Genomic DNA, 25,102 nt, shown 5'->3' on the forward strand with positions numbered 1-25,102 from the left:
ACCTAATACTAAAAGATTAATAAATGTACAAGTTTACATACAAGATAGCTCATGTTCATACATTTTAATACGCAATAAAGATGGTATGGTTAGATGCACAACTTTTTACCCATACATAGATATATGGTGAAGTGGAGTTATGTATAAGCTATCTTAGATTGGCTAGGAGATGGTGATGACGAGATGGCATGGGAGCTATAAACTACACAAAAAATCCAAGACTCAATCATGGAATTTTCATAGTAGATTGAGCATGCAATTCAGGCTAACTACCATAAATATCCCGCCTCTCCTTCATGCTCGTGTTTCAAGGGTGAGAAGAATAATAATAGAAAGGCTTACTCTGGCAAGAAAAAATCATCACTACTTATTTCTAGGATAATTTTGTATGAAGAGTATAACAATGTGAATAGATATTATAATTAGTATTTTCTACCTTCCCAATTTGTGCCCTTGGCCATTACTATCCCTTTCCCTCTTTTAACCCTTCTTATTGAATATTTTTTCCCACCCACTCACGGGAATATTTATGAAGTAATGAATTCTCGCTTTTCGTGTCTCAAAATCCAGACCAAAAACATTTATTGATTTTGCTATATTCAAATAAATTATTGCTGGCCCTTCCTCAATGCCTGCCCACTTGAGGTTGCACCCTGAAAACAAACACGTAGAATTGCATTACATAGTAGTCTCCTAAAAAGTTCACGTTGAAGTAGACCTATTATGGCGAGTCTCAGAAAGTTATGGGGTAAATTCAAATTAACATTTCAATCAACTAGTTAATAATACCAATAAAAACTACACTGTACAAATATGAATAATGTTGTCCTGACTTCTAAATTTATGAAATTTATTGCAGTATATAATTGGATTTACTTACAACATTAGACAGTTGGTCTCTTATGTAGTACATAGATCTCAACATGGCCTCCAAAGTGTCTTTCGTTATCTGGAATTTGACATCAGTTTCTCCAGATGAAGATTGTGTAGTTTCCTGAAGCTGCACTTGTCGACCAAATATAGATGAATTTTAGAAATCATGCTAGTCTAGAACATTTCTCTTAATCATAACCAATCATCAATCACATTTTGAGCATTTTTTTCATATGAACCTCTTCTCTATCATGATATGTTAAACCATTCTTTGATGAGCATCAAAGATCAAACTGCGTTTGACATCCAGAGTCACCCAAAACAAAAGGCATTGTATCTTATGTTCCAAAGACATTGAAAAAAATTCAGATGATGTTATGCTTTGCTTGCATACGATGGCATACAATACATATAGATTAGTCTGGCAAAAGTTGGAATTTTACAAAGTTGTAAAAACAAGATTGCATGAACAAGCAAAAATACATATAAAACGTAATTTTTCACTCATTTTTTGCAATGCCAGTTTTGTACATATGTATGTGAGTTATTTCACAGCCACTGCCTGACCAAGTTATAAATTCTGAAATTTCCAGTTCTCACACAAATAGACAGATAGCATGTAACTGTCAGTTATACAGTAAATTTTTGTAGTGTCTAATAATCAATCTCACTGTCTACAATAGAAACCACACATCTTGCCCCAGGTGGCCTCTTATCATTCTTAAATTCTACAGGATATTAGCCCGCCCATCATTCTTGTGCAAAAACACTAGTCTTCAATAGCCACATTAAAGATGAAATAATTAAATAACCAATGAATACTCTTGAAAAGAAACTTCAGGCACATACAGGAAAGCACAAAAGAACTTTATAATAGCAAGATCGTATATCACAGGTTTAGACATCTAGTTCATACTTAAGAATTCAAGAGGGGTGTTGATGTGTGCCCTTCAACAGAGAGAAGTACTCCCCAATGTAAGTCCCATTTAGATTTCACACTGTCTGGGATAGGAGACACATCCAGATTCTCACCTGGCAATTACTTTCAATGAGGAAATAGATATGGAATGTGGATAAATATATGCCGATATCCTCTGTGCAAAATGCAAATTAATCTAATGGTTAACCAATCCTAACTAAGAGCATATTTTAATCAGCAGATAAAAATTTGGCTGTATGTTCCGGTTGATATTCTGAAACAGAAAGCTATTTAGGAAATACAGAAACACATAAGCATAAACAGAGATGCAAAGCAGAGAAGTCCGTTAAAACACCACCATTCAAAATCTCCTATCTACCAACTCAAAGCAACATATCAGATGAACAAGACAATAAGAACCATAAATCCATTGCAAAATACTAAAATAGTCAGCAATAAAATAATACAGCCCTACAGTGATATTAATGATAATGCAACACTAAAACAAGTTCACAGCATACACAACATAAGAACATTGCTCTTCAAAAATGGCCATCAGGGCTTCTTCTCATTAGAATTCCTAAAGAAGTTCTCAAACTCACAATAAGCCAAAAACCACTATTACAGTGCATTCATGGAATTATAAAGCCTTAAGGCTGTAACTGCCTCTTGGGACTTCCTAAACTTCTTTTTGGCAGTTATAATCTTTCAACTTCCTTTTTCTAGTTCTTTCCTAGAGACTAAATGAGATTACACTTTATTTGCAAGATAATTATAATCAACCTTGTTCCTTATCTTGAACGTAGGTGGCCCATGATGTTGGGATGAAATTCCTATGACACATCTGAAAATCAATTGCTCAAAAGCAATTTTGTACAATATTAGCTCCCTATGCATGGGCCCCATCTCTCTTTTAAGGTAATCAAAAAAGATTAAAAGGGCCAGCAATGTGTTCTTTTGGAACTTCCTTAGTGATTTTGGGAGTCATTCCAATTACACATGTTGATTTTTGGTAGCATCGGATGTGCTCTCGCCATGAAAATTGGTGGAGAGACTAAGCCACATGAGATCTCCAAGACCCAGAAAAAGTTTGGGGAAATTCCACCCGGATGGAGCGATATTAAAATAATTAATATCTTTAATGAGTTCCTAAGTCTAAACTTAGGAAAATTAAAATATTAATGTGTATTAATATAAAATGGGTGAGAAAGTTCTAAATAACGAGGATCAAGCCAAATCTAATTTTAGCCGTTGATTAGGGACTTAATCTCGGCCGTTGAATTGTCAACAAGAAAAGTGTAAGAGGAGGCTTGAGGGTCAGTTGGAGACACATCAGAGTGATCAATCATTCATTTTGTTAGAGCGGGGTTGCTAACCAAAAGTGAATCAGTGATCAGCAGTGAGGGGCAGTGAGTACTGGACAGAGAGGCAAAGACAGTACTGAGAGACCAGTGCAGAAGTAGGGAGAGTGAGAGCAGCAGCCAGTTCAAGCCACGCAGAGCCCAGCAGAGACAGCGTAGAGGCTAGAGGGATTGCGTCATCCACACAGAGGCTACTGACTGACGCAGAGGGTCCCAAAGGCTGCGTCGTGCCTCAGAGGGCTGACGCAGAGGATCTTGGGGCTGACATAGAGGCTAGAAGGGCCAGCGCTGAGCTTCAGTTGTGCCGGAGAGGGTTTCGTGGGACAGGTTTTTTGAATACTTATTTCCGAATATCGAGGTATTGCTGCCATGTATTTTCTCTATCGGGTGAGCCGGTTAGGCACCCAGTTGTACTCAAGGAAATACTGCATAATAATAAACCCTCAAAATAGCTGCACCGGTTTTCCCACATTGGGTTTTCCAAGGACATTTGTCCAAAAATAACGGTGTCACTTGTGTGTTTGTTTTCCTTCAACTGATGATCTGTAGATGTTGTGACTGTATTGTGTTTATTTAGGTATTTAAATGTTTTAAATAACTTTTTCAGAATTTACAAGTAGAAGAAATAAACCAGCATAATACAAATTAATTTTGCTGGACACCTAATCCTCTAAGGGTTGGTGTGGAAGTTGAATAATCTAAGGAAGTCCAAGAGACCTTGGAACACGAAAGCAAGGGTCATATGAATGTAATATAAATGTATATCTCTGTCAATAGAAATGAAATTCATTGATTTATCATTCAGATTATGTTCACATTCCATGTTAGCTTTGCATCATTTCCAGAATTTGTCTGCCATTTCTCTTTTTATAGAAATATTCTAATGTTGCTCTGTTGCACCTGGGCACTCTAGCATATCGTTTCATTAGTCTTTGTGAATGTGTATGCATTGAGTGTTGGTTGGAATCTTGAAAATTGTGCATTGAGACTGTTATACTGGAAGTCATTAGAGGTTGCGTTACTTCATTACCATCACTGACTATGTTAATTATTTTACCGAGCGACTATGTGTTGTCTGCACACCTAGAGCTTGCTTATAACGAGTTTTACGGGGAAGGTTGTTTCTCTGTCTCTTGTTGGTGTGATGGTCACGTTGCTGAAAATTCCAAAATCGACAATACTGTCCACTGCTTGCCATACTTGTAGGCAAGCACGGTGTCATTGATTAGTAATTTTGTCTCTCTAACAAGATGCACACCAGTGGTAACGTAATACCTTGAGGGAGCTACAATGAATATAACGTTGCAAGGAGTATAACGCAGGAGTATAGAGGAGGCCGTAGGACGGAGCTGGTATGGCCAACCTGTTTCTGTTCAAAACAGTGTGATACTCCCCGGTCCTGCAATACCACCCTCCAACCGCTGCTGCCCAATCCGCTGTTGTCAAAGGAGTTCAAAATGTTTTGAACGTCCCTGTCCACAATTGAATGTGATTCTCTCTGTTGAAGCCAACAAGTATCCCAGTTGCGCCATACCAATCCACTGACATATGCATTTTACGTTGGTTTTAATAACCCCCACCGGTTTACATTGGTGATATGCTGCTTGCAATCGCACCTTCCAAACCACCGCACTCCACTGTTATGACACCCTTACTGCGCAGCGGAACACTCTATTCACGCTGCCTCCATATGCTATTTAATGCATGTTTAAGCATACGGTGAATGGAGCAAAAGCGGGCCCATGAAACCACAGTTGAAATGAGCTGAGAATGCACCTTTGTGGGTCTAAAGCAGCTAGATGTGGGAAACATGCATGAGATTTGGAGTAAAGGTTTAGTGGTTGACATTGCACCGGTTGGAGCGTTGAACACCCTGTGTATTGACCATTCTATGTACTTAACTTCCTTACGCGTGATCTTTGCACAGGTTATCTGTTGGAAATAATCCTCTTGATTCTTTTTATCTACTGCATTTGGTGCATTTGTGAAACCGAGCCACAATTTTAACGGTGTTTGAGACAAGGAAGGAAACTGGTTATCGATGATGTCCCTCTCTCGAACCAGTTAAGAGAGAAGGTACAAGATTATTTACCTGAACTTCAAAGACATCAGGCATCATGGAGGCACATCTAAGAGGGACCATAACTATCATATTGGTCTAAAGATTGGAGTTAGCACCAGAGTTTTATAATATACCTTTGATGTTGGCATTGATTGCTCCCTATCTGACCTGCATTCGATTCATGTAACCTGCATTCAATTCATGTGCAGAATTTGATTTATTAGGTCGCTATATTCAACATGAAGTTCCAAATCGATGTTTCCGAGAATATGCAGCGGTCAACACATCCAATTAAAAAAAATCAGGAAGAATTACAGTAGTGGAGTCGTCATTCTGAACCCGTTTCTGTTCAAAACATTGAAACAGACTCCCATAAGCAACAACTTGATCAGATCATTGAGCCCCTCTCAGGAGCAGTTTTACTTGTAGATGCAGAAATTCAGTTTGCACTTCCCAAGTCGGTCATCAGACCTTGGGAAGAGCTTGTCCACAACAAGCACAAAACTAGTCTTGGATATGACAAGGACGTGTCCTTTCATATTCCAGATTACTCAAAGCCCATTCAATTTCAGAGTGTTGGATTCCTTCATGATAGTTCACCTTCAGCCATTCCAAATTCCGCTCCTCTTCCACAGCAATAACAACATATTGTGAAATGCCAACACTGTGACCGAGTTGGCCATATGAAAGATCATTGTTTTGATCTTCATCCATGTAAGCATTGTCATAAAACCAGTCATTCTTCAAACAGATGCTTCAAAAACAAACCTCTTGCAAGAACAAAGATTCATCTTGGATGGATCGCTTCTTGGCAATGGGCTTCAACAGCCAAGAAGATATTTTGCTCATACAACAGGATTTGTTCTCGAATATTGAAAAGTCTTGCAGTTGAGATCTCTTCATCTTCTCACCTTGTATTTGACGGGGGGGAATGATGGTCATCTACAAGCTTCAAAGCCACATCAAGCGAGCCTGAGCCACAACCTGCCATACCAGATTCAGAGTTGTAGCCAGAGACAAAGATGCCCCTGAGCATGCCTTCAGTCAATGATACCTCTTCAAAGAATTGGGGACACTTCCTCTAGCAGAAGACTTCAGCTTCTTGCCAGTTTTGGAAGAGTTCTAGGAATTTCATTAAGCATTCCAGAGTTGTTGGTCATCCTTAAACCATCACAAGTTGAGACCTCCCTTTTCAGGTTGAAGCTCTCCCTTTTTATGCGGGGTGAGATCTCTCTTTCAAGGTTGAAGGTTTCCCTCTTCAAAACATTATGAAAAATTCCTCTAGCAGAAGACCTTAGCTTCATGCCAGATTTGGAAGAGTTCCAGGAACTGCACTAAGCATTCCAGTGTTGGTGGTCATCCTTAAACCACCTCCTTTGATACCAACATTTCAGAGAGCACATTCAGCCTAGTGCTACCATGCATTTTTGCACACTTTGTATTACAACTCTCTTCTTGGACTCATACATAACCCTTCGGATTAAGGGGGGAATGTTGTACACCTAATCCTCTAAGGGTTGGTATGGAAGCTGAATAGTCTAAGGAAGTCCAAGAGACCTTGGAATATGAAACCAAGGGTCATATGAATGTAATATAAATGTATATCTTTGTCAATGGAAATGAAATTCATTGATTTATCATTCAGATTCTGTTCACATTCCATGCATGTCTAACAATTTTTCTAACGAATAGACTTAGAAAATTCAACATGGTATCAAGGGGTGGTTGCGGATCACAGGAGAGTTGAAGGCATTAGCTTAGCAGAGCATTTGCAGCAGAATCAATTGTCCCAAGTGACAGTGGTTGATCCTTGCATAAGCAACAAAGGAAGGATTGACGCAGAGGGACTGCGTCATCAGTTTGCGCCAGAGAGAGACCAGCGCAGACGCTGAGGAGGGCAGAGAGAGGCTCACACAGAGACCAGGAGGGTTAACGCAATGGCTGAGGGAGCTATTTTCGCTGTAGCTAGGATTGCGCAGAACCTAGAGGCTCAGTCCTTCAATTGTTGAGGCGAAGGAAGCTGTGGGCAATTTGCAAGAGCAAAGCAAAAATCGTACTGAGAGACCAACGCGGAAGCAGGGAGAGAGAGAGCGACAACCAATTCAAGCCACACAGAGGCCAAAGGGACTGCGTCATCCACGCAGAGACTGATGGACTGATGCAGAGGGTCCCAGAGGCCGCGCAGTGCCTCAGAGGGCTGACGCAGAGGCCAGAAGGGCTAGCGCTAAGCTGCAGTTGTGTCGAAGAGGGTTTCATGGGACAGGTTTTCTGAATACCTGTTTCCGAATATAGAGGTATTGCTGCCATGTATTTTTCTGTCGGGTGGGCCGATTAGGCACCCAGTTGTACTCAAGGAAATACTGCATAATAATAAACCCTCAGAATAACTGCAACGGTTTTCCCACATTGGGTTTTTCCAGGGACATTTGTCCAAAAATAACGATGTCACTTGTGTGTTTGTTTTCTTTCCACTGATGATCTGTAGTTGTTGTGACTATATTGTGTTTATTTCAATATTTAAATGTTTTAAATAACTTTTTCAGAATTTACAAGTAGAAGAAATAAACCAGCAGAATACAGATTAAATTTCTAACAAATAGACTTAGAAAATTCAACAACACGCATTATTTTGATGTTGTCTTCTAGCTCTTTCAAAATATTTGTCATGGGACTAGGTGCACACATATCTCCCAATGGCAGCATATGACATCTCTCAATGAATTTCTCCACAGCAAGGTACAGATGTTTGCAATTGTTTACTGAGGTTGTGATATCATTCTCTAATGTTGTACCTGTTGTTGCCGCCAGAGCTAGATAACTCAGTTGGTATTTTGTCCGTGTCATCGTCAAAGGATCCTCTAGTGTATCCTTCTCTGTTGCGCTAGACTCCACTTCTTCCACTCACCCACCCATGCTGCACTAGACTCCATACAACACCATTTTTATCTTTGATCATCTCTAAATATACGAGGAATTGAGTGGTGATGTCCTCGAACTCTTTAAGATTTGTGTACATTTTCTTTTGGACTGTGTTGAGCTCAATGTTTTAAAACTCCGACTCGGGTTCGAAACCGGTCGAGGGTCGACTCCAACTCGGTATCGACTCGGACGGTTTGATTTCAATGACGCAGTCATTGTAAAAAATACATTAAGTGTTTTTTTTCTATGAAAAAACATAATATTAAAGATTTTCATTCATGTTTCCAAACACAAAGCATTAGAATATAGAGAGAAGACAACATATGATCAAAGTAGGCTCATGAATATATCCATTATATCAAAATGGCACCCAGTGCACTGTCCAATACATACATGATATGGAGATCAGAACAAAAACACATAACCAAGGAGGCTCTAAATGACCTCTACAACAAAAGTAAAGCATCACTAGTCATTAGTCACTAGTAACCATTGGCTACTCCTTGTCATCTAGCTCAGACTCTGAATTAGAGTCAGACAGGGAAACCCATGGCTCCTCCTCCTCATCACCGTCTCCAACTACAACTATAGAAGTAGTAGCACAAATAGAAAACCTAAAACCAAAAAATAAGCAAGTTTGGAGTTTGCTTTCCCTCCAAAATGTGTCGTTGACCAGGTTTGACTGGCTCGGCTAGTTTAAGTCTAACTCGGTCAAGGCGGTTCAGTAACAAACCAAGCCTGCCGAGTCGATGACCGACTCGCCCAGTTCGGTAACAAACCGACCATTGAACCGGTTTTTGTGCCAAGCCAGCACGAGCAGGGGTTCGACTCGGTCGCCTCAACCGATTCCAATTCAACTCGGCGAAATTTTAAAACACCGGTTGAGCTCATCTTGCAATTCAAAGAATCAAGCTTTGAATTTTGCTAGGCTAGTGATATTGCCTTTATAAGGAGCTACTTCATGTTCTGGCCTCCGTATTCTTAGCTTGTATTCCTCTATTTTTCTAGCTCGCACAATCCAGGGAGAGATTGCCTTGCTCACCTCCCTCACTATCGGCCATCAGATTTGGGAGATGCTAACCCCATTGGCTTGATTTTCAGCTCCCCCTTGCTTCTTTGGAGTTGCACAGTCCAACAGCAGACATTGCATTTCTCATTTTTGGTCATCTCATTTGACTTTATACATTCTCTATTTGTATTTTTATTTCACGTCGGTCTTATTTTAGTCATATCTTAGTCTTATTAGCTTTGGAGTTACAATGGAGTTGCATTTTCACTCCCACATGTCTTGTACTTACACTGGATGTATCCTTTAGTCCCATTGACCTACTTTTGCGGTCACCCGAGGACATTAATAAAATTATCTTATCTTATCTAGCATGTTCTTGATATTCAATTTTGAGGCCTAACAAAATGCAACCCCTATGGACTCTAGCAATTGGGTCTCGTCTGATATCATCCATCAGAGGTGTTTCAATTGTGACCATGAGTTCAAGGACTCTCAATAAGTTCAAACTTGTAAGTGATTGTTTGATTATTTTACCTCTTACCTTGTCAAAAACGAAAGAGTCGATGATTTTCACTTTGTCTATCTTGGAAGGGGTGAATCCTCCCAATCCAAGTTCCCCCAATTGGAAATGACCTCCTATCATAGCAATCCCAGGAATGCCATATGAGGTCTCTATAGGACCAAAGTCCATTGACCTTGATCCTCTTGCCTCTTCCTCCTTCCTATTTTCCTTTTATTTTCTTTCTTCTTCTTCTTCTTTCCTCTTTCCTTCATCTTCTTGCTAAAGCCTCAGTGCTTCAGCTTCCTCTTCTACCCTCTTTTTCTACTACTATTGTTGCCCTGGTTCCCTTTCCATTCCTTCTTTCTAGGCTATTTCTTCCTCCATTCACTCCTTTTCTGCCTGTTCCTTTCTCTTATCCTTCATGCCTCTGGAGTTGCTACCCATTTTGAAGGTTATCTCATCCAAGGTTATGGCCCTTATGAGTATTTCCTTCTCTTCTTGTACCTCATTTTGGTGAGGTCATCTATATTTGCAAGCTCAGGAATGTCAACTGACCATTTTCAGGGGATAGTGTCTTCTTAATCTTTTTTCACCAAATGGAAAGCAAAATTCTTTTAACATATTTAGAGCCATAGGCTCCCACGTTGAAAGGCAATGGAGGCCACAAGGCTTTCTTGTCTCAAGCAAGTGCTACTCTGACTCTGTGCACAAAAGTTTGGTAGGCCACTTCTTGTCTCGGGAGCAAATGCAAAGCTTTGATAGCTTCAAAAACTCAGTTGTATGTCATTATGTCAATGACGTACTGGTCACCAATTTCCCTAATTTCTTGCATAGCTTTGTCTTGTTTGACATTGGATAATCCAACGCTCCCCATGTGTTTTGTGACATGTGCTTCACCGCCTTTCAAGGATCCGTTAACTCTAGTGATGCATCCGTTTACTAACACCTACGGGTTTTGGTGTAATGGCAAACGTGATTCCAACAAGTGGTATCAGAGCCAAAGGTCTCGAGTTCGAATCACACCCTGTTTGCGCTAAGGGGGGGATTGTTGGGCATTGGATAATCCAGCGCTCCCCATGTGTTTCGTGACATGTGCTTAACCGCCTCTCAAGGATCCATTAACTGTGGCGATGCATCCATTTACTAACACCTGCGGGTTTTGGTGTAATGGCAATCGTGATTCCAACATGTCTAATATATGTTTTGCAAAAGCACAAAAGATAAACTAAGAGTGAAGCTACAAATTTCTTGCAAATCTATGTGCAATGAATTATTTACCAGTTCTCCCACAAATTCTCGCAGTAAATGTGAATGGGAGCCTTACTTGGTTACCACTATTAAACCATTCTAGGGAAATGGTTGACAATGCAGGTGATATCTAGGTATGAAGACATAAAGAACATTGGGCGTGTGCTTTGGGTTGTATGCTTGGCCTTGGAGATAGCCCATGGAAGCCAACAAAATGGTAACCCAATTGAAAAGTTCATGTTTTTGTGACTATATATACCAACGGGACCCAAGAATCTTTGAATTGAGTGGCATCCTCCTCGCCATACAATCTACTAATGAGGACCACACTAATCTTAAAAGGTCCTTAATAGTCTAGTGGCATATATTGTTGTCCTCTTGGCCCTGAAGGCTTTGGCATATGCCCACCAACAATTCACGAGATTAATGTAGTACAAAATGAAACTGCAACATCTAGTCATGGTTGAGGTCTACTTTGCTAGTGGGAATTTGTAGCGTACATCTAAGGCCAATGTATTAAAGGAAGCAATGGCCTTGTTTGTGATATCCCTATCAATCAATTATCAATGTTGACCTAGCTGATGAGCTAGGAGACAACCTTTGCACAAGGAAAAACAACAGGTCTGGCAACCACTATGTGAAGTTGTAATTACTTGATGGATTGGTATACACTAGCATGAGGGTTGGTACACCAAGGAGAAGTCACAACTCTCTGAATGTCTCTTCTCAGAACATTTAATATAAATTTATTCATCTATACATGTTCCTGCATCCATGTAGCATCTTTATCTACATAAATAGGCCCAAGGATACCAATATTTGCTTCTAATTTTGTAGATTCCTCCTGATCGAGGCTTAGCTCAATCACATGTCCCTTTTGTTTCTTGGATAGTTTGGAAAGCATGTCTAGATCTTGTAACTAATCCATTTCAACAACAAGCAACATTAGTGATGTTAGTTATAAAACATGAATGAAATCCCTATCTAGAGATATCCTTCTAAAATAGGAAAAGAAGGGAGTTGATAGGTTTCTTATCTTCAATGTTAGGTGTCTCAAGAGAATATCATCATGATAGCCATTTCAATTGCAACTTCAAGGAGATGGTGGGTCAAGTATTCAAAGTATTAGTCTTGAGGACATTGACAACAAGGGGAAGTTCGAATGGAAAAAGTGGCAAGTGCACATATTTTCCACTTGGTTGAACCTCGTATTTTGTTAACTTTTCATCCGTGGAGCTCTAGGACTTGTGTTGAGGAATCATTTCACACCTATGTTGCACGAAACTTCTAGGAACCCGACGTTTTAGGTCGCACCCGTACCTGAAACTCCGAAACTCAACCATCATGTAATCATCTATGAGAGTTAATATATACTTGGTTTTCCTTCTAAATTCTCATATATGGGTTTTCCTTTTTACTGGCAAGATAATGTGTTACTCAATTATTTATAACTTTTTTTCATATATACATATATGACATTTCAGTCGGTGTTTCCGCTGATGTTTCCATTTTTAGGAGGTGATGTTTCTAAAGGTACCCATTTCGGAAACTCTGAAACGTTTCAGCATTTCGTGCAACTTAGCTTCACACCCTTGTTGTTGGATGTGGGTTGAACCGACTAGTGGCATGGAAAGAGTGCAGTTTAAATTGTTTCATGAAACCCTAAATCTCGAACGGGTAGCTCATTCAATAGCAACAAACAAGAAGAAATTTGTGTATCAAAATTAGAAAATTGGGGCCTAGGGTTTTAAACAAATTTCATTGTGTTGACGGTGTTGGATACTGCCAACATACAAGGGGTCTCCACATTCCCAATTAGACCTCACACTGTTTGGAGTATGAGCCCCATCTGAAGTATCAGCCCAGCCACCATAACTTCAAGGTTCGCCTTGGCTGCAATGTATAACATAAGAGATTACACACACATCCTTTGAAATCAGCAAGTTAACATTGTGAAGCACCAATTGCAATGTGTAAAAGGAGACCTTCATGAGGGGATACACAAGTGAGTCTCTAAGAGGAAAGTAATAGTACTATCCTAGAAGAGACACACGAGAGTGAGGAAAGATTTGTTAGTCATTTAGTGAAATAGTTCACATAGACACAACGATCAGTAAAACACATACAACACATATTCAACAAGATAAGTACCAAAGCCAATGAAATAGTTCAATTTCCTTAGTACATGTGAACAAAACACATACCACAAACATTTAAAGAATAGTCTTACTACATTCAAGATACATGCATGAAAATGTGTTGGCTCACTGAGCTTCTGATTATTAAGTGAAAGATCCAAGTACACAGTTACAATGGTGAACACTAGTTCCAATAGTGGAACATTAAGTCACTTCTTACTTCTCCAAGGAATAAGCTTCTCTCCTATGTCAAGCTAGAGAAGCCAAAGCTAGCTCTCCAAACCCTAAGCCTCCAAAAGCCTTTTGCTTGAGTTATGAGGGTGTATTTGTAACAAGAGGTGTGACTTTTCATGTTCCCTATGACTCTTGAACTTCCCTCATGACTCTTGGACTCCTAAATGACCTTTAAACTTAAATTTGAGTCATTTGTCCACATGTGACTTTTCATATTCCACATGTGACTCTTGGACTTCCACACATTACATTTTGTCACTTTCCTTTTGATAATTGCATCATTACATCCACAAATGATGTGGCATAACACATGGACACATATGACATTGTTTTGACACTTGTACAAGTCACAACTTGACAGTGATGACATGGAGCTTCATGATGATGTGGCAATGCCAAGTTGCTCTCTTGATGCTTTGTCTTGCATTCTTGATGGTAGATCTGATCTATGATTCATCTTCACCCTCCATAGGGGTCTTGGATTAGCATCGGGACCTTCTAGGTTTTCATGCAATGTCTTCATTCTGTCATGGTCTGGGATCTACTTCATGTCTTCGTGATTGTTCCTCTTTGTGCTTCTTCTCCTTGACAACTTCCTTGAGTACCAGCTTTCCATGAAGATCACTTCTGACAAGGCAAAATCAAACTTAAAAGCATATATCCTAGCTCTAACTTGCTCATGGAAGAAGTTGCTTATGAAGACCTGTGAAAGTACTTAAGAAGGAAGGGCTTGATGAGGAGAGCGCAGTTGAGCTTAACAGTGGCTGAGGAAGGCACCACTGTTCATTAAGACTGCGCCATGTGCTATGAGGAGGGATTCTTCAAGGTCCAACATAGTGGGCAAGTGCAAGGGGCAGTGTGATGAGCTTGTTGACTAAAATTGCGCCATGCACTAGGCTCAAAGGAGTAGGAGACAGTGAAAGCGCAGTTAAGCCGAACAGTGAGCAAGAGATGACGCCACTGTTTACTAAAAGTGTGCCATGCGCTCAAGGAGAGAGAGAGACTACTTGGGCACAGGGCGGAGTCACAAAGGACAAGGAGGGACCACTATTGCTTAACAGTGTGTCATGCACCAAAGAGGCTCAATGCGAGCACAAGGCATAATGACAGTGGGCAAGGTTGCCCAACTGTTGCTTGAGAGTGCACTATGCGCTTTTGAAGGGATAGAGGGTCCTTGGTTCTCCCAAAGTGCACTCAAAGGGTCTGAATTTTTCCCGAAGTGTGCTCAAAGGGTTTGAATTTTTCCCGAAGTGTGCTCAAAGGGTCCTTGTTTTCCTGAAGTGCGCTCTGAAAGGGATATCCTTCTATTGGGCGTAGTTTTCTTCAACAATGGCTGACTATTCACTAAAGATGCACTTTGCGCCCAAGAGGGCTCACTAGAAAAGGGAATTGCGTAGTTCACAGAGGGAGGCAATAAAAGTTAGGTCACTTAGCCTAAGAAGGATTCTCACTGCATAGTGAAGGGAAGAGGGCCTTGTATGGCATAGTTTACTTTTGCAAAGGGCCACTATTTTCCAAAAGTGCGTTATGCAAGGGAGAGGTGTTCTAAACTTAGTGCAATGAGTCAGTGCAAGCCAAAAGGGTTAGGTGACCATGCCTTGAAAGTCCTAAATGTGCAACCATAGGAGGTGATGGTTACTGTTCAATCTAGCAGGGGTCCTAGGTGGGGTTCCTAAGGGGCAACTACTAGACCAAGTGGAAACAATGGAGCAATAGCCCACTGTCACCTCAGCTAAAGCTCCCTGCTCTTTACAGACTTTCACCAATGGGAGGAGTCCTAGTACAAGGGAAATCACTAAAATTGATAGATCAATGATGGAGAGGTAGTGATTTCGAAAGCCTATTCAAAGGAGAGACTCAAATGATAGGGATAACTTGCTAAAGAAGCAAGATGTATGGCTCTTCAAGAAGGGCTAAAGGAAACCTAGAACTAGGGATCACAAATATATCTTGATAAGGAATATGTTATGAATATAATTTAAATTAAATTAAATAAATACAAATAAATAATCGTAGTTATATTTTAAAATAGTCATTAGTTAAAATGGAAAGGCATGTCTAAAAAGACATGTCCAGTCATGAAGGGGCACCTGTCTGGGTATATAAGTGGACCTTCATTGTAACATTCAATCACTCTTGTACATTCATCTTATTAATAAAAATATTACTACAATACATTGTGTATTCAACTCTAAGTTTTGTCACTTTAGTGGTATCAGAGCCATCCGATCCTCTAGATGTTATTCGTTGCACAATATGCCATTAAGTTTAAGTCCTGAAATCATGGAATTAAGTAAATATCATAAATCTAAACTGTTAAATGAAATTGGAGAAGCATTACAACAAATACAACAAATAAAAAAATCATTTGCATAATCATTAAAGGCTTTCAAAACACCAGATTCAACACCTACAATGGAAGAGGACATTGACTTGAAAGAGACTAACAATAAAGGATGCTCTAACCAACAAAAAGATGTTGAATATGTTGAATTAGGAACTCCTGAAGGTGATATAGATGAAATTCCAGAAAGTGATATGTCTGAATATGTTCAATTAGGTACTCCTGAAGGTGATATAGATGAAATTCCAGAAAACAATATGTCTATTACTTCATCCTCTAATCAAGGCAATAATGTTGATTGTGAAGCAAATGGATTTCATGGGCAAAAAAAATGTTGATGAAATAGGAAATACCAGTGAAGTCCCTGTTTCATCAAATGAAAACAGAAATGGGAAAACCAAGGTGTCAGAAGCCCCTCAAAGCAACTCCAATGCCTTGACAGAAGAAACAGATGATTCATAATGTGAGGAAGAAGGGGTACTTGACCATTGTGGGGAGCATTTGAACAAATCTTGTTTAGCTCGATTAATGATTTTGAATGCCAGCTTCACTAAAAAGAAAAGACCATTAAGCCTTGGTCCACCATCCCTTAGAAAGAAGACATCATTGCTCATGTTATCTTTCAAGCACAAATTGACATATGGACATGAGAACACTAATTTCTTTTCTTCAACAAAGTTTCTAGACAGACCTCTAACAAGGTCTCAGATACCATATTGTCCAGCCGAAAAAGCAATGCCAGGATGTTGGTCTTTTATTGAACCTTCCACATTCAAGCTTCGCAAGGAGAGTTATTTTAGGGACAAGAAAACGGATTTTGTACCAAATCATGTTGCATTTTACCCATTTGGTGTAGATGTTTTTGAATGTCCAAAAAAATAGATCATATTGCTCATATTTCCAATTCCACCTCTATTGATTGTAGATATTTAGATGCCATTATATTGAACAACAATTTCAGGGATGAGTGTTCTACTGTATTTTAAGCTATCTAAAGGTTGTGCTAAACAAATCACTGCTCATTTCCAAGATAGCATCCGACAATTTATTGATGATGAAGTTGAGAAAGTAAAAGGCTTTGCTCTAGATTCTCTAGTGCATTTTAGAGAAGGGTTCAAACTCACAAGATGAGTGGTGAATCCAAAAGATCTTCATCAGTGTGTTCCTAAAAATAATCTTATTCATGCTTACGATGAAAAACCAGTTCTTTCACGTCCTCAACAAAGTTTTTTCAAGGGTCCAAATTATTTTGAGATTGATTGGGACGTGCATCGTTTCAGTTATATTGTAGAAAGAGGGCAACTTCAAAATAACGTTTTTATTAGAAATATCTTCAAACAGGCATTTGAGGCAATATATGGCAAGGAGATTGAGCAACTATGATTTATGTTGTAAGTGAATTGAAAAAACTCTGGCGGGTTTCCGTTCCCCATCTTCACGGCAAACCCTCAGTATGGGACTCCTTACGGCCTCTCACAAATGATTTCGTGCAACCCAAAGTAAGTGATGTTGTTCAAAACGTTGTAAATAGTCATATTAAAAACTATTCTGATAGAGACGGGGTTAACATGCATAGGGATAGGATCACTACCGGAATTATCCAAAGGCACCTTTCAAAATTTGGGGCAATTATAACCCGTGGAAATTCCACGATACAAAATAAGAATCATATGAATATAAGATTCGATATTGTGTCGAGCAGCCTACACTCCCAACATTATAGTCAAAATCAAAATCTCCAGGAGCTCTTCGATTCCATTGAGATTCGTGCTCAGTTACGGGAGCTGAGGGAGAAACTTTGACATCTTCCTATTCATCCGCCAGTGACCATTATTGTTCCAGATGGGTTTTTATCAAAGACACGGGATAAGGGAACAAACGATGAATTAGCGAGCAATCTATCGAGCACTCTATTGAAGCATTATGCGGACATGATTATAAATTCCATCGATCTAAAAAAACGTTGTGCAGACATGATGGTAAATTCTGTTGTAGGATTCACGACCGTACGGACGTGTATGGTGACCATCCAGAAAACAAAACAAAAAAAATATCTCTAAATACAACTAAACAAAGTAAATTTCATAATTGAATTAACTTTATAAATCTATTATAAGTGACTTTATTGAAATTACAAAGTTATGTATAATAATTTTTTTATAAAGTGACTCCAGTTAATTATATATATATATATATTATGAAAATATATATAAAATGGAGAGTACATATAAGACAATGAAAAAAAAAATTGAATGGAAAATAGATAAACTCGATTTCAAGATTTTACTACGACAAAAATACATGTCGAAATGACGTGGGTACGTGAAGCAATTTTCAACGATTAAGCTTAGAGGACAAAGCTCCTTGAAGAGGGGTAATGTTATGATTATAATTTAGATAAAATTAAATAAATGCAAATAAATAATTGTAGTTATATTTTAAAATAGTCATTAGTTAAAATGGAAAGACATGTCTAAGTACCTGCCTAGGTATATAAGTGACTTAATCACTCCTGTACATTCATCTTATTAATAAAAATATTACTACAATATATTGTGTATTTACATTTAGAGCACAACTCTAGTTTTGTCGCTTCAGAATACCCTAGACCTAAGAAACCTAAGAGAATAGGGCCCTTTGAATGATCCTTGTGAAATCAGTGTAACAAGGTTGTGGGACCACAAAGAAATCCTAGTGGACCCAAATAAGATCAAAAATATAGGATGAAACTTCAAACTAAGGATTTTGACCAGGTAAAGGAGAAGAAAAGGATCAAAGAGATGAGATTTGACTTGAATTTTCAATGCAATGATCCTTGATGAAGCCACTAACCAATGAAACCTAGGATCAAGAATGGAGTTGGAGCTAGGGCTTGGGATAATTCCAAATCTAGCCATGGGATTGATCTCAAAATTTGTGGAGGCCTAGAGGACACTCCAGCGCAGCAACTAGATATTATTCTTCTCACTGTAAATCAATTACCAGTTTATTTGCCCATACAAGCAACGAATAATTCACCACTGCAATTTTCACCAAATTAAATTATGCGGAAGATAAACTAGAATCTGAGAAAATACTCGCGCGCACACATAAAAATATGACAGTGGTTTTTGGACAAAAGACCCCGAAAAAACCCAACTTGGGAAAATCAGTGTAGCAGCTGGGGTTTTAATTATTAAGCAGCAGTGAGAATCTCTGAGTACAATCTATTGATGCCCAGCTGGCTATCCAATCAGCAAGTATTGACAAAAGTAATTAGAGAGAAAATTCTCTCACTCCACAAGCAATCTCGGCATTTGGCTCCTCCAAAAAAGTTTGGTCGTCCAAACCCTTGTGCAGTCCCTGTGCTGCCTCTCGAACATGTGACTCTATACAACCTCTGATCAAGCCATCCCGCCCGTCTTTGCTGCTGGAAGTGACTCTCCATGCCTCTAGAAGACTTTCCTGACCTCTGGAAGCTTAATCGAATTCCTCTCCAGCTAAATCACACTGCTTTGTTGAAACTCTTGTGCAGCGCTTACGTAGCTTTTGCATGGAATACTTCTGCCACTTATCGCTGCCTCTCTGGATCTAGAAAACTTCCTCCAAATTACTATCCCTGCCCCTCTCTGTCTCTTCTTCCCTTCTCTGGCTCGAACTCTTCCGGCAACTGCTATTACTCTTTGGAGGATCAAACTGTCTAAGGAAATCGATATCAAGTGTGTCAAGTGCGTGTTCTCCATCTACCCATCAACCTCCTCTCATAATCTCCAGTTGGGGCTCCAAAGGCCAAGATTAAAACATAATCGATGGCTGAGATCATTTCTAGATTGATCTATGTGAGTTTCTAGATAATTCACACCTTTCTCAATTAATACTGATTAATTAACCACTTTTCCCAAGTTTAGACTTAGGAAATATATAAAAATAGGCTAATAATCTAATTGAGACACTTCTAGGTGGAATTTCCAGAAACGATTTCTGGGTTATGGAAAACTCTTTTGTTTTAGCCTCTCCACAAAGTTTCGAGACTAAAACACATGATGCGACAAAAACTAACACTCCCTCTTAGCAAGGAAGGTGTTCTAGTGCTGCACAACTGCTACAACACGATGTCTCTGTATCATCCTCTGCCACGTTGCTAATGTCTGGCCACTGTGACTACTTGCCACTGCCCACCAACCACTGCGCAACTTTGATGTTTTAGTTGAGTTGTTGTTGACATTGTTATACTGCTGCCAACTCTGCATCTTCACTGCAACTCCCTCTCAACCGTTGTTGCTGCTACTGCAACTAAGAAGCATCCAAAATACTAAATCAATTGTGTATGTGCTGCATCTATCTCCTGAGTATCTGACCACTGCTAGCCTCTGCATTGTCCATTGAGGAATCTGCACCGCTGCTAACTCTGCACTGACCCACCTGCGCTGTCATCAACACTGTGCTGCACTCCTCAGCTCCTGACTGCAACTAGTCTACAACTGTCACCTCGGAATCTGACTACATCAATTAACACTGATCCATCTTGCTATTGAATATTGTGGGCCCCTGTAGCAAGGTAATGATCCATGAGAAGGACACCTCAATGGACCCTGCTCAAGCCTCTATGTTGCTTTGGGACTATAGCTTCATATCGCCCCACCTCACTCCTGGAGGTCTAGTTGCAAGGGCTGTTAATTACCCTTCAACAGAAGAGTGTCATAGAGGAGACGAACAAAAATCATTCCAATTGCTCATGGAAACCAACCATGAACCGCAACGGAGCAAATTGGAGCAATTACAGGCTGAGATCCAAATTGAATTGACAGCCTTGGACATAAGGGTGGCTGAATTGGAAGAAAACTTCAGCAGTTGTGACCAGTTCAATGCGGAGGCAGCTTGGACTAGCATTGACCCTGCAAGGAAAAGGCTCATCGTGTGGGGGCAGCTAGAGCATCAGAATGAAGCTAGGACACAATTGGCATGGCGACACTGTTTGAACCTGTTTTATTCTCCATTAGATAGTTTATAGTTTATGATATATTTTGATGCTATGTAGATATATTTTGATGTTAGGGGACTTCTGCCCAGCTTATAGCAAGGTAAAAACTGTCACAAGAACAGAATATCTACATTTTGTGCTCCTGAAAGCAGTTAATATCTGGAACATGAAGAATTTTGTAAGGGACCTGGCCCAGAACCCAGCTTTTTTAATATAATCTAATACCCATTCCTTTTAAAAAAAGAAAAAGTATCAATGCTACTCTTCTCTCATAACTCATCTTTTATTATCCACTGCTGAATTCATCCAGATTCATAAACAAATACCATACCCGAATAAATGACTAAAATTTCTATACGGAGTATCTGTATGCAGACTGTAAATCAACACAACGCCTACTATATATCCTCTTTTGTATAATAAAAGTAACTTCTAAAGAAGTTAAAGAAAATAAGAGCATTGAAACCAGTTTATGAGCTAAAATTTCTTTTGTCCAATGGATATACCCTCAAATTAATTACAGCCATTCGGTTTGCTGGTGTTGTGCTTTGATTTTCCATACTCCATGTCATCGCCTTCAAACGAGGTAAAGATACCTACACATAATGCTGCTATTAATAAGGTGTGTTACATCCATTACTGATCATTTTCGCTAGTGATTCACAGATAGTACCTCAATGTGACTCTGTATATTTACATAATGAAAGTAGAATAACATGTGCATCAAGGGACTACATTAAATGACTACATAAATTTTGAAAAACAGTACAAAACAGAAGAGACATGTTCTTGGTCTCAAGCAGAATCGGTATGATGAGCCCCAAATGATGCAGACCAAATTACCATGGAGACCACTCATAAAATTAATATTTTACAATTACATTAGTTGTCCACATAAATTTCTAAGGCATGCGCTAGATACATTCGATTGGACTGTACAAAACAATAACCATCATTCAACTTTAAAAGAAATAACCATCAATCATATTCAAAGAAATAAATCTCTAGCCCAATGTCTAATATCTAAATTTGATTTTATATGTTATAACATAGCTTTCTTCTCAACACCATATGGGAGGATTCCTGTTACAAATTACTAGATTCGAAAACGTAACATTGATTTCAAGTTGGGCTTCTCTTTAAGTCAATTCAAAATAAAATAGGACCTGGATAAGTTACAAGAGTAAGTTTACCTTTGTATACCTTTTTTTTTCCTGAAGCAGGAAAACCACATGTAAAGCATCAATGAAGCACAGTCACCTTGAAATTCTGCTGGTGCAAGTGTGCATATCAGATATTTACCTTTGATGGTTCCCACAAACTGAGCTGTAGTCAGCCAGCCAGAAGCAATTTAATGTTATACTACAGGAGGAACCTTTGTATACATTTATGTATATTTTATTCATGACCTACTAAAGTTCAAAATTATCCAGAGAAGAGGTATAATTGGCCAATGGAGTGTTATAACTTAGTTCAATGGTGAGGCTGATGGCTTATCAGACAAATCACTAAGGTTCCAATCTATGGGAGGTCCCCCCACTCTTGGCAGCACAGTTGGGACCAAAAGCAAGTCTGATCCAACTTTGGAGTTAAACACGTTATCATGGCATATTAGCCAAAAAAATTCTGCTCTTGACCCTTCATGGGTGACTTAGGCCACGAAAGCAAATCATATCATAATCTTCTTGTGTAATGATGAAGTTTACTAAAAAAATGTTGAAGAATGTCAATGAAATATTAACTATATGATTTAATCTATCGTAGGAATTGTTAGTTGACATGAAGTTCACCATGCCGCCAATATTATGGCATTAGCATCAATCAGGCATTACTCAAACCAAAACATCAAGCATGGTGCTTGTGCAATCACCATGAGCTAAAAGGCCACGTAATGATGCCAAAGGAGAAAAGAGAACTGTACAGGAAAGATTGACCAACATAGAAAAAGCGAATCCATCTTGGAAAGCAAATGGCAATCTTACAAAGTAATTGGCAATTAGATCAGAAAGGAATGTTCTATGTCTCCTCCCAAGGAAACTGCTATGATGTATGATTGCTTTTTGGTATGATGAAAAAATCTGATGGAGTTCATGTTGCAACCAATGTATTTTCCCCAAGAAAACAATCATAGATGCCTGCATAACTGCTTTCTATATTTGATCTAATTAATGATGCCTTATAAATTATCAAGAGGACAAACTAGCCTCGCCCACAGGGGGAAGTTCAATTGGCAATCGCCATGATATGAAGTACCATGTAAACCATGAGATCCAAGGTTCAAATCCCCGTGGATCGAGCCAACAAAATAAAAGAGGACAAACTAGCCTCAAATAAGGACCACCCGTCAGCTACACGAAATGGCAGGTGACATGCAGCAAAAATATCTTGGACATTACAATTATTAGGATGTTAAAAGTGGACAGTGCTTAGCACATCTCAAGTTCAGATCCCCCAACAAGTGCACATTAAGAACCCATTTGTAAATCCTAGGTGAGATGTGAAGATATAAAGTAGTCAAACAAATGAAAAATAAAAACAATGACATGTACAAATTGATTTTATAAGGAAGGTTGCTTAGTGGTGTCGAATTTCCTTGTATGGTTCTAGGAAATCGTATGGTGAATTCAGTAATATCATCCCAACATTATACATCATGTGGGAAAACTTATGATTGTCAAAAGAAAACAATGTTTATGAAAGCATGTAAAACAAAAATCAAGATACTGACCAAATAAGTTTTAGGCCTTGAGTTCCTTTGCTCAGTTATGCTTTTGTCAATATTCAATCTACCAACAGTTCATTTCGTATATCCGTAATAAAAGTAAGTCCACCCCTTAGAAGTTAGAACCATTCCAACACCTTGAGAAAAATGTGTACCTTGAATGTTAGCTTCAATCTTCAATTGACCACTTGCCACTTACCAATTCCTACAACATTCATTTGACCAAAGGAAACTAGTTTGGATCAGTGGTGAGGAGCTAAGTCACATGGTTTCATTTCGAGTTCAGTTTCAGCAATGATTTGGTTCAATTTGAGTTCAAATTTGTTGATGAGGTTCACCATTCTCTCTCTCTCTCTCTCTCTCTCTATAAATATATATATATATATAGACAGACTTTAAAATGAAATATAGCATAAAATAGTAAGAAATCAATGTCAATAAAAATTACAAATACAATCATAAACTTGGAAATTGCAAGGATAGATTACTCGCTTGACTTGCAACATGAGGTCATGAAATTGAGTTGTGAACTTGGTCAATGGCCATGAGGTTTGATGAGGTTCGCCAAACCTCAAACAAAAAAAATAGGTTCACCAAATTTCGAACTTCAAGGGTGAAGTTCATCGAACCTTGTGACATAGGTGAGGAGATTGATTGGCCTTATTAACAAACATTTTAGACATCCCCGTCCAAGCCTCTCAAAACGAAGATGGTTCTCCATATACAACCTGTTGCACACATTTTGTCAAAGTTCCAATGAAGCAGATGTAAAATATTTTTCAAAGGATCAAGATCATCAGCGATCAGCTTTTTGAGTCATTGTAAACCCATTTAGCAAAATTGGTAATGTAAATAATGCTATTAAAACCGTGTATTGTATGTAACAACCTAGGTAAGCTTATTATTTTGGTGACGAATTTCATCCTAGGAGGTTTTTTGTCTCACTGATTATCTGTGTTTCTAAACACGGATGATCGGCAGAGTTTTTCCCTCCAGCCTCACCCCAAAGCTAGGGTGGAATTTATCATCAAAGTCTTAGGTGAGTCCTAGTGTTTTAGTCGAGTCTTTTGTAAAAGTGATTTGGGAATAATTTAAGCTAATTGGCTAAATTATTTTATTACAAGTCACTTGGTCTACTAGATCATATTGTGTCGCAGAATTGGGTAAGTTATTTGAGGATCTATAACAACAGGTATTCCCCCTTTGAAGGTTTACTTTGTAAAATATTATGTAAAAAATATTTTAGTGCATGGTCCCTCATACTTAGACACCATGGCTAAAATATTTGAGGGTGGAAAAATAATTAATCCCCTCAAGTGTCAATTAATTAATTTTTCTGACAAAAATAAAATTAAATCCTAAGCCAGAAAATTAATTAATTAGAGTAAAAAATTAAAATGTTAGAGAAATTAAATTCTCCAAGTAGAGAAATTCGTGGATCCAAAAGAAATTAATTTTTGGAGGTCCCCCACTAAGGGAATATTGGAAATTTCAAAAAAGCAATGGACCCTTGGACCTTGGTGGTTAAGTCAAAGTCAAATTTTTTAGGAAATTAGCTCAAAATAATTATTTTTGAGCTAATAAAAAAAGGGTTTTAATGAAAAATTCGAAAATTCCTCAAAAATAATTATTTCAATAGCAGAGATTAAAAGATCATCAAAGATTTATCGATGGTAGAGATTATTTTGACAGGGAACAAGCCAACTAGCCATTATTTTCCACTTGGAGGAATTTCTCTATAAATAGAAGGTTTTTTGCTTATATTTGGCATCTGGACCTTGAGATCTATTCTGATGTAACTTTGTAAAAGC

The 25,102-nt window shown here is 38.7% G+C and overlaps 1 protein-coding gene across 1 annotated transcript in view; it reads right to left on the bottom strand.

Moving 5' to 3' along the window:
- Positions 1-344: 344 nt before the first annotated feature.
- The window catches only part of LOC149266597 (uncharacterized), a 39,444-nt gene continuing 14,686 nt past the window's right edge, over positions 345-25,102 (bottom strand). Inside the window, exons 3-5 of the mRNA XM_089397042.1 lie at positions 21,076-21,165; positions 881-1,000; positions 345-653 (exon numbers count right to left, since the gene is read on the bottom strand). Of these exons, the coding sequence (XP_089253168.1) occupies positions 609-653; positions 881-1,000; positions 21,076-21,165 (255 nt within the window). The 3' untranslated portion in view covers positions 345-608. The remainder of the gene's footprint in view (positions 654-880; positions 1,001-21,075; positions 21,166-25,102) is intronic.

The sequence above is a fragment of the Pinus tabuliformis genome, chromosome 6 (assembly GCF_031772625.1).
Source record: "Pinus tabuliformis cultivar Carrire ecotype Pingquan chromosome 6, CPIR1, whole genome shotgun sequence".
Taxonomy (NCBI): Eukaryota; Viridiplantae; Streptophyta; class Pinopsida; order Pinales; family Pinaceae; genus Pinus; species Pinus tabuliformis.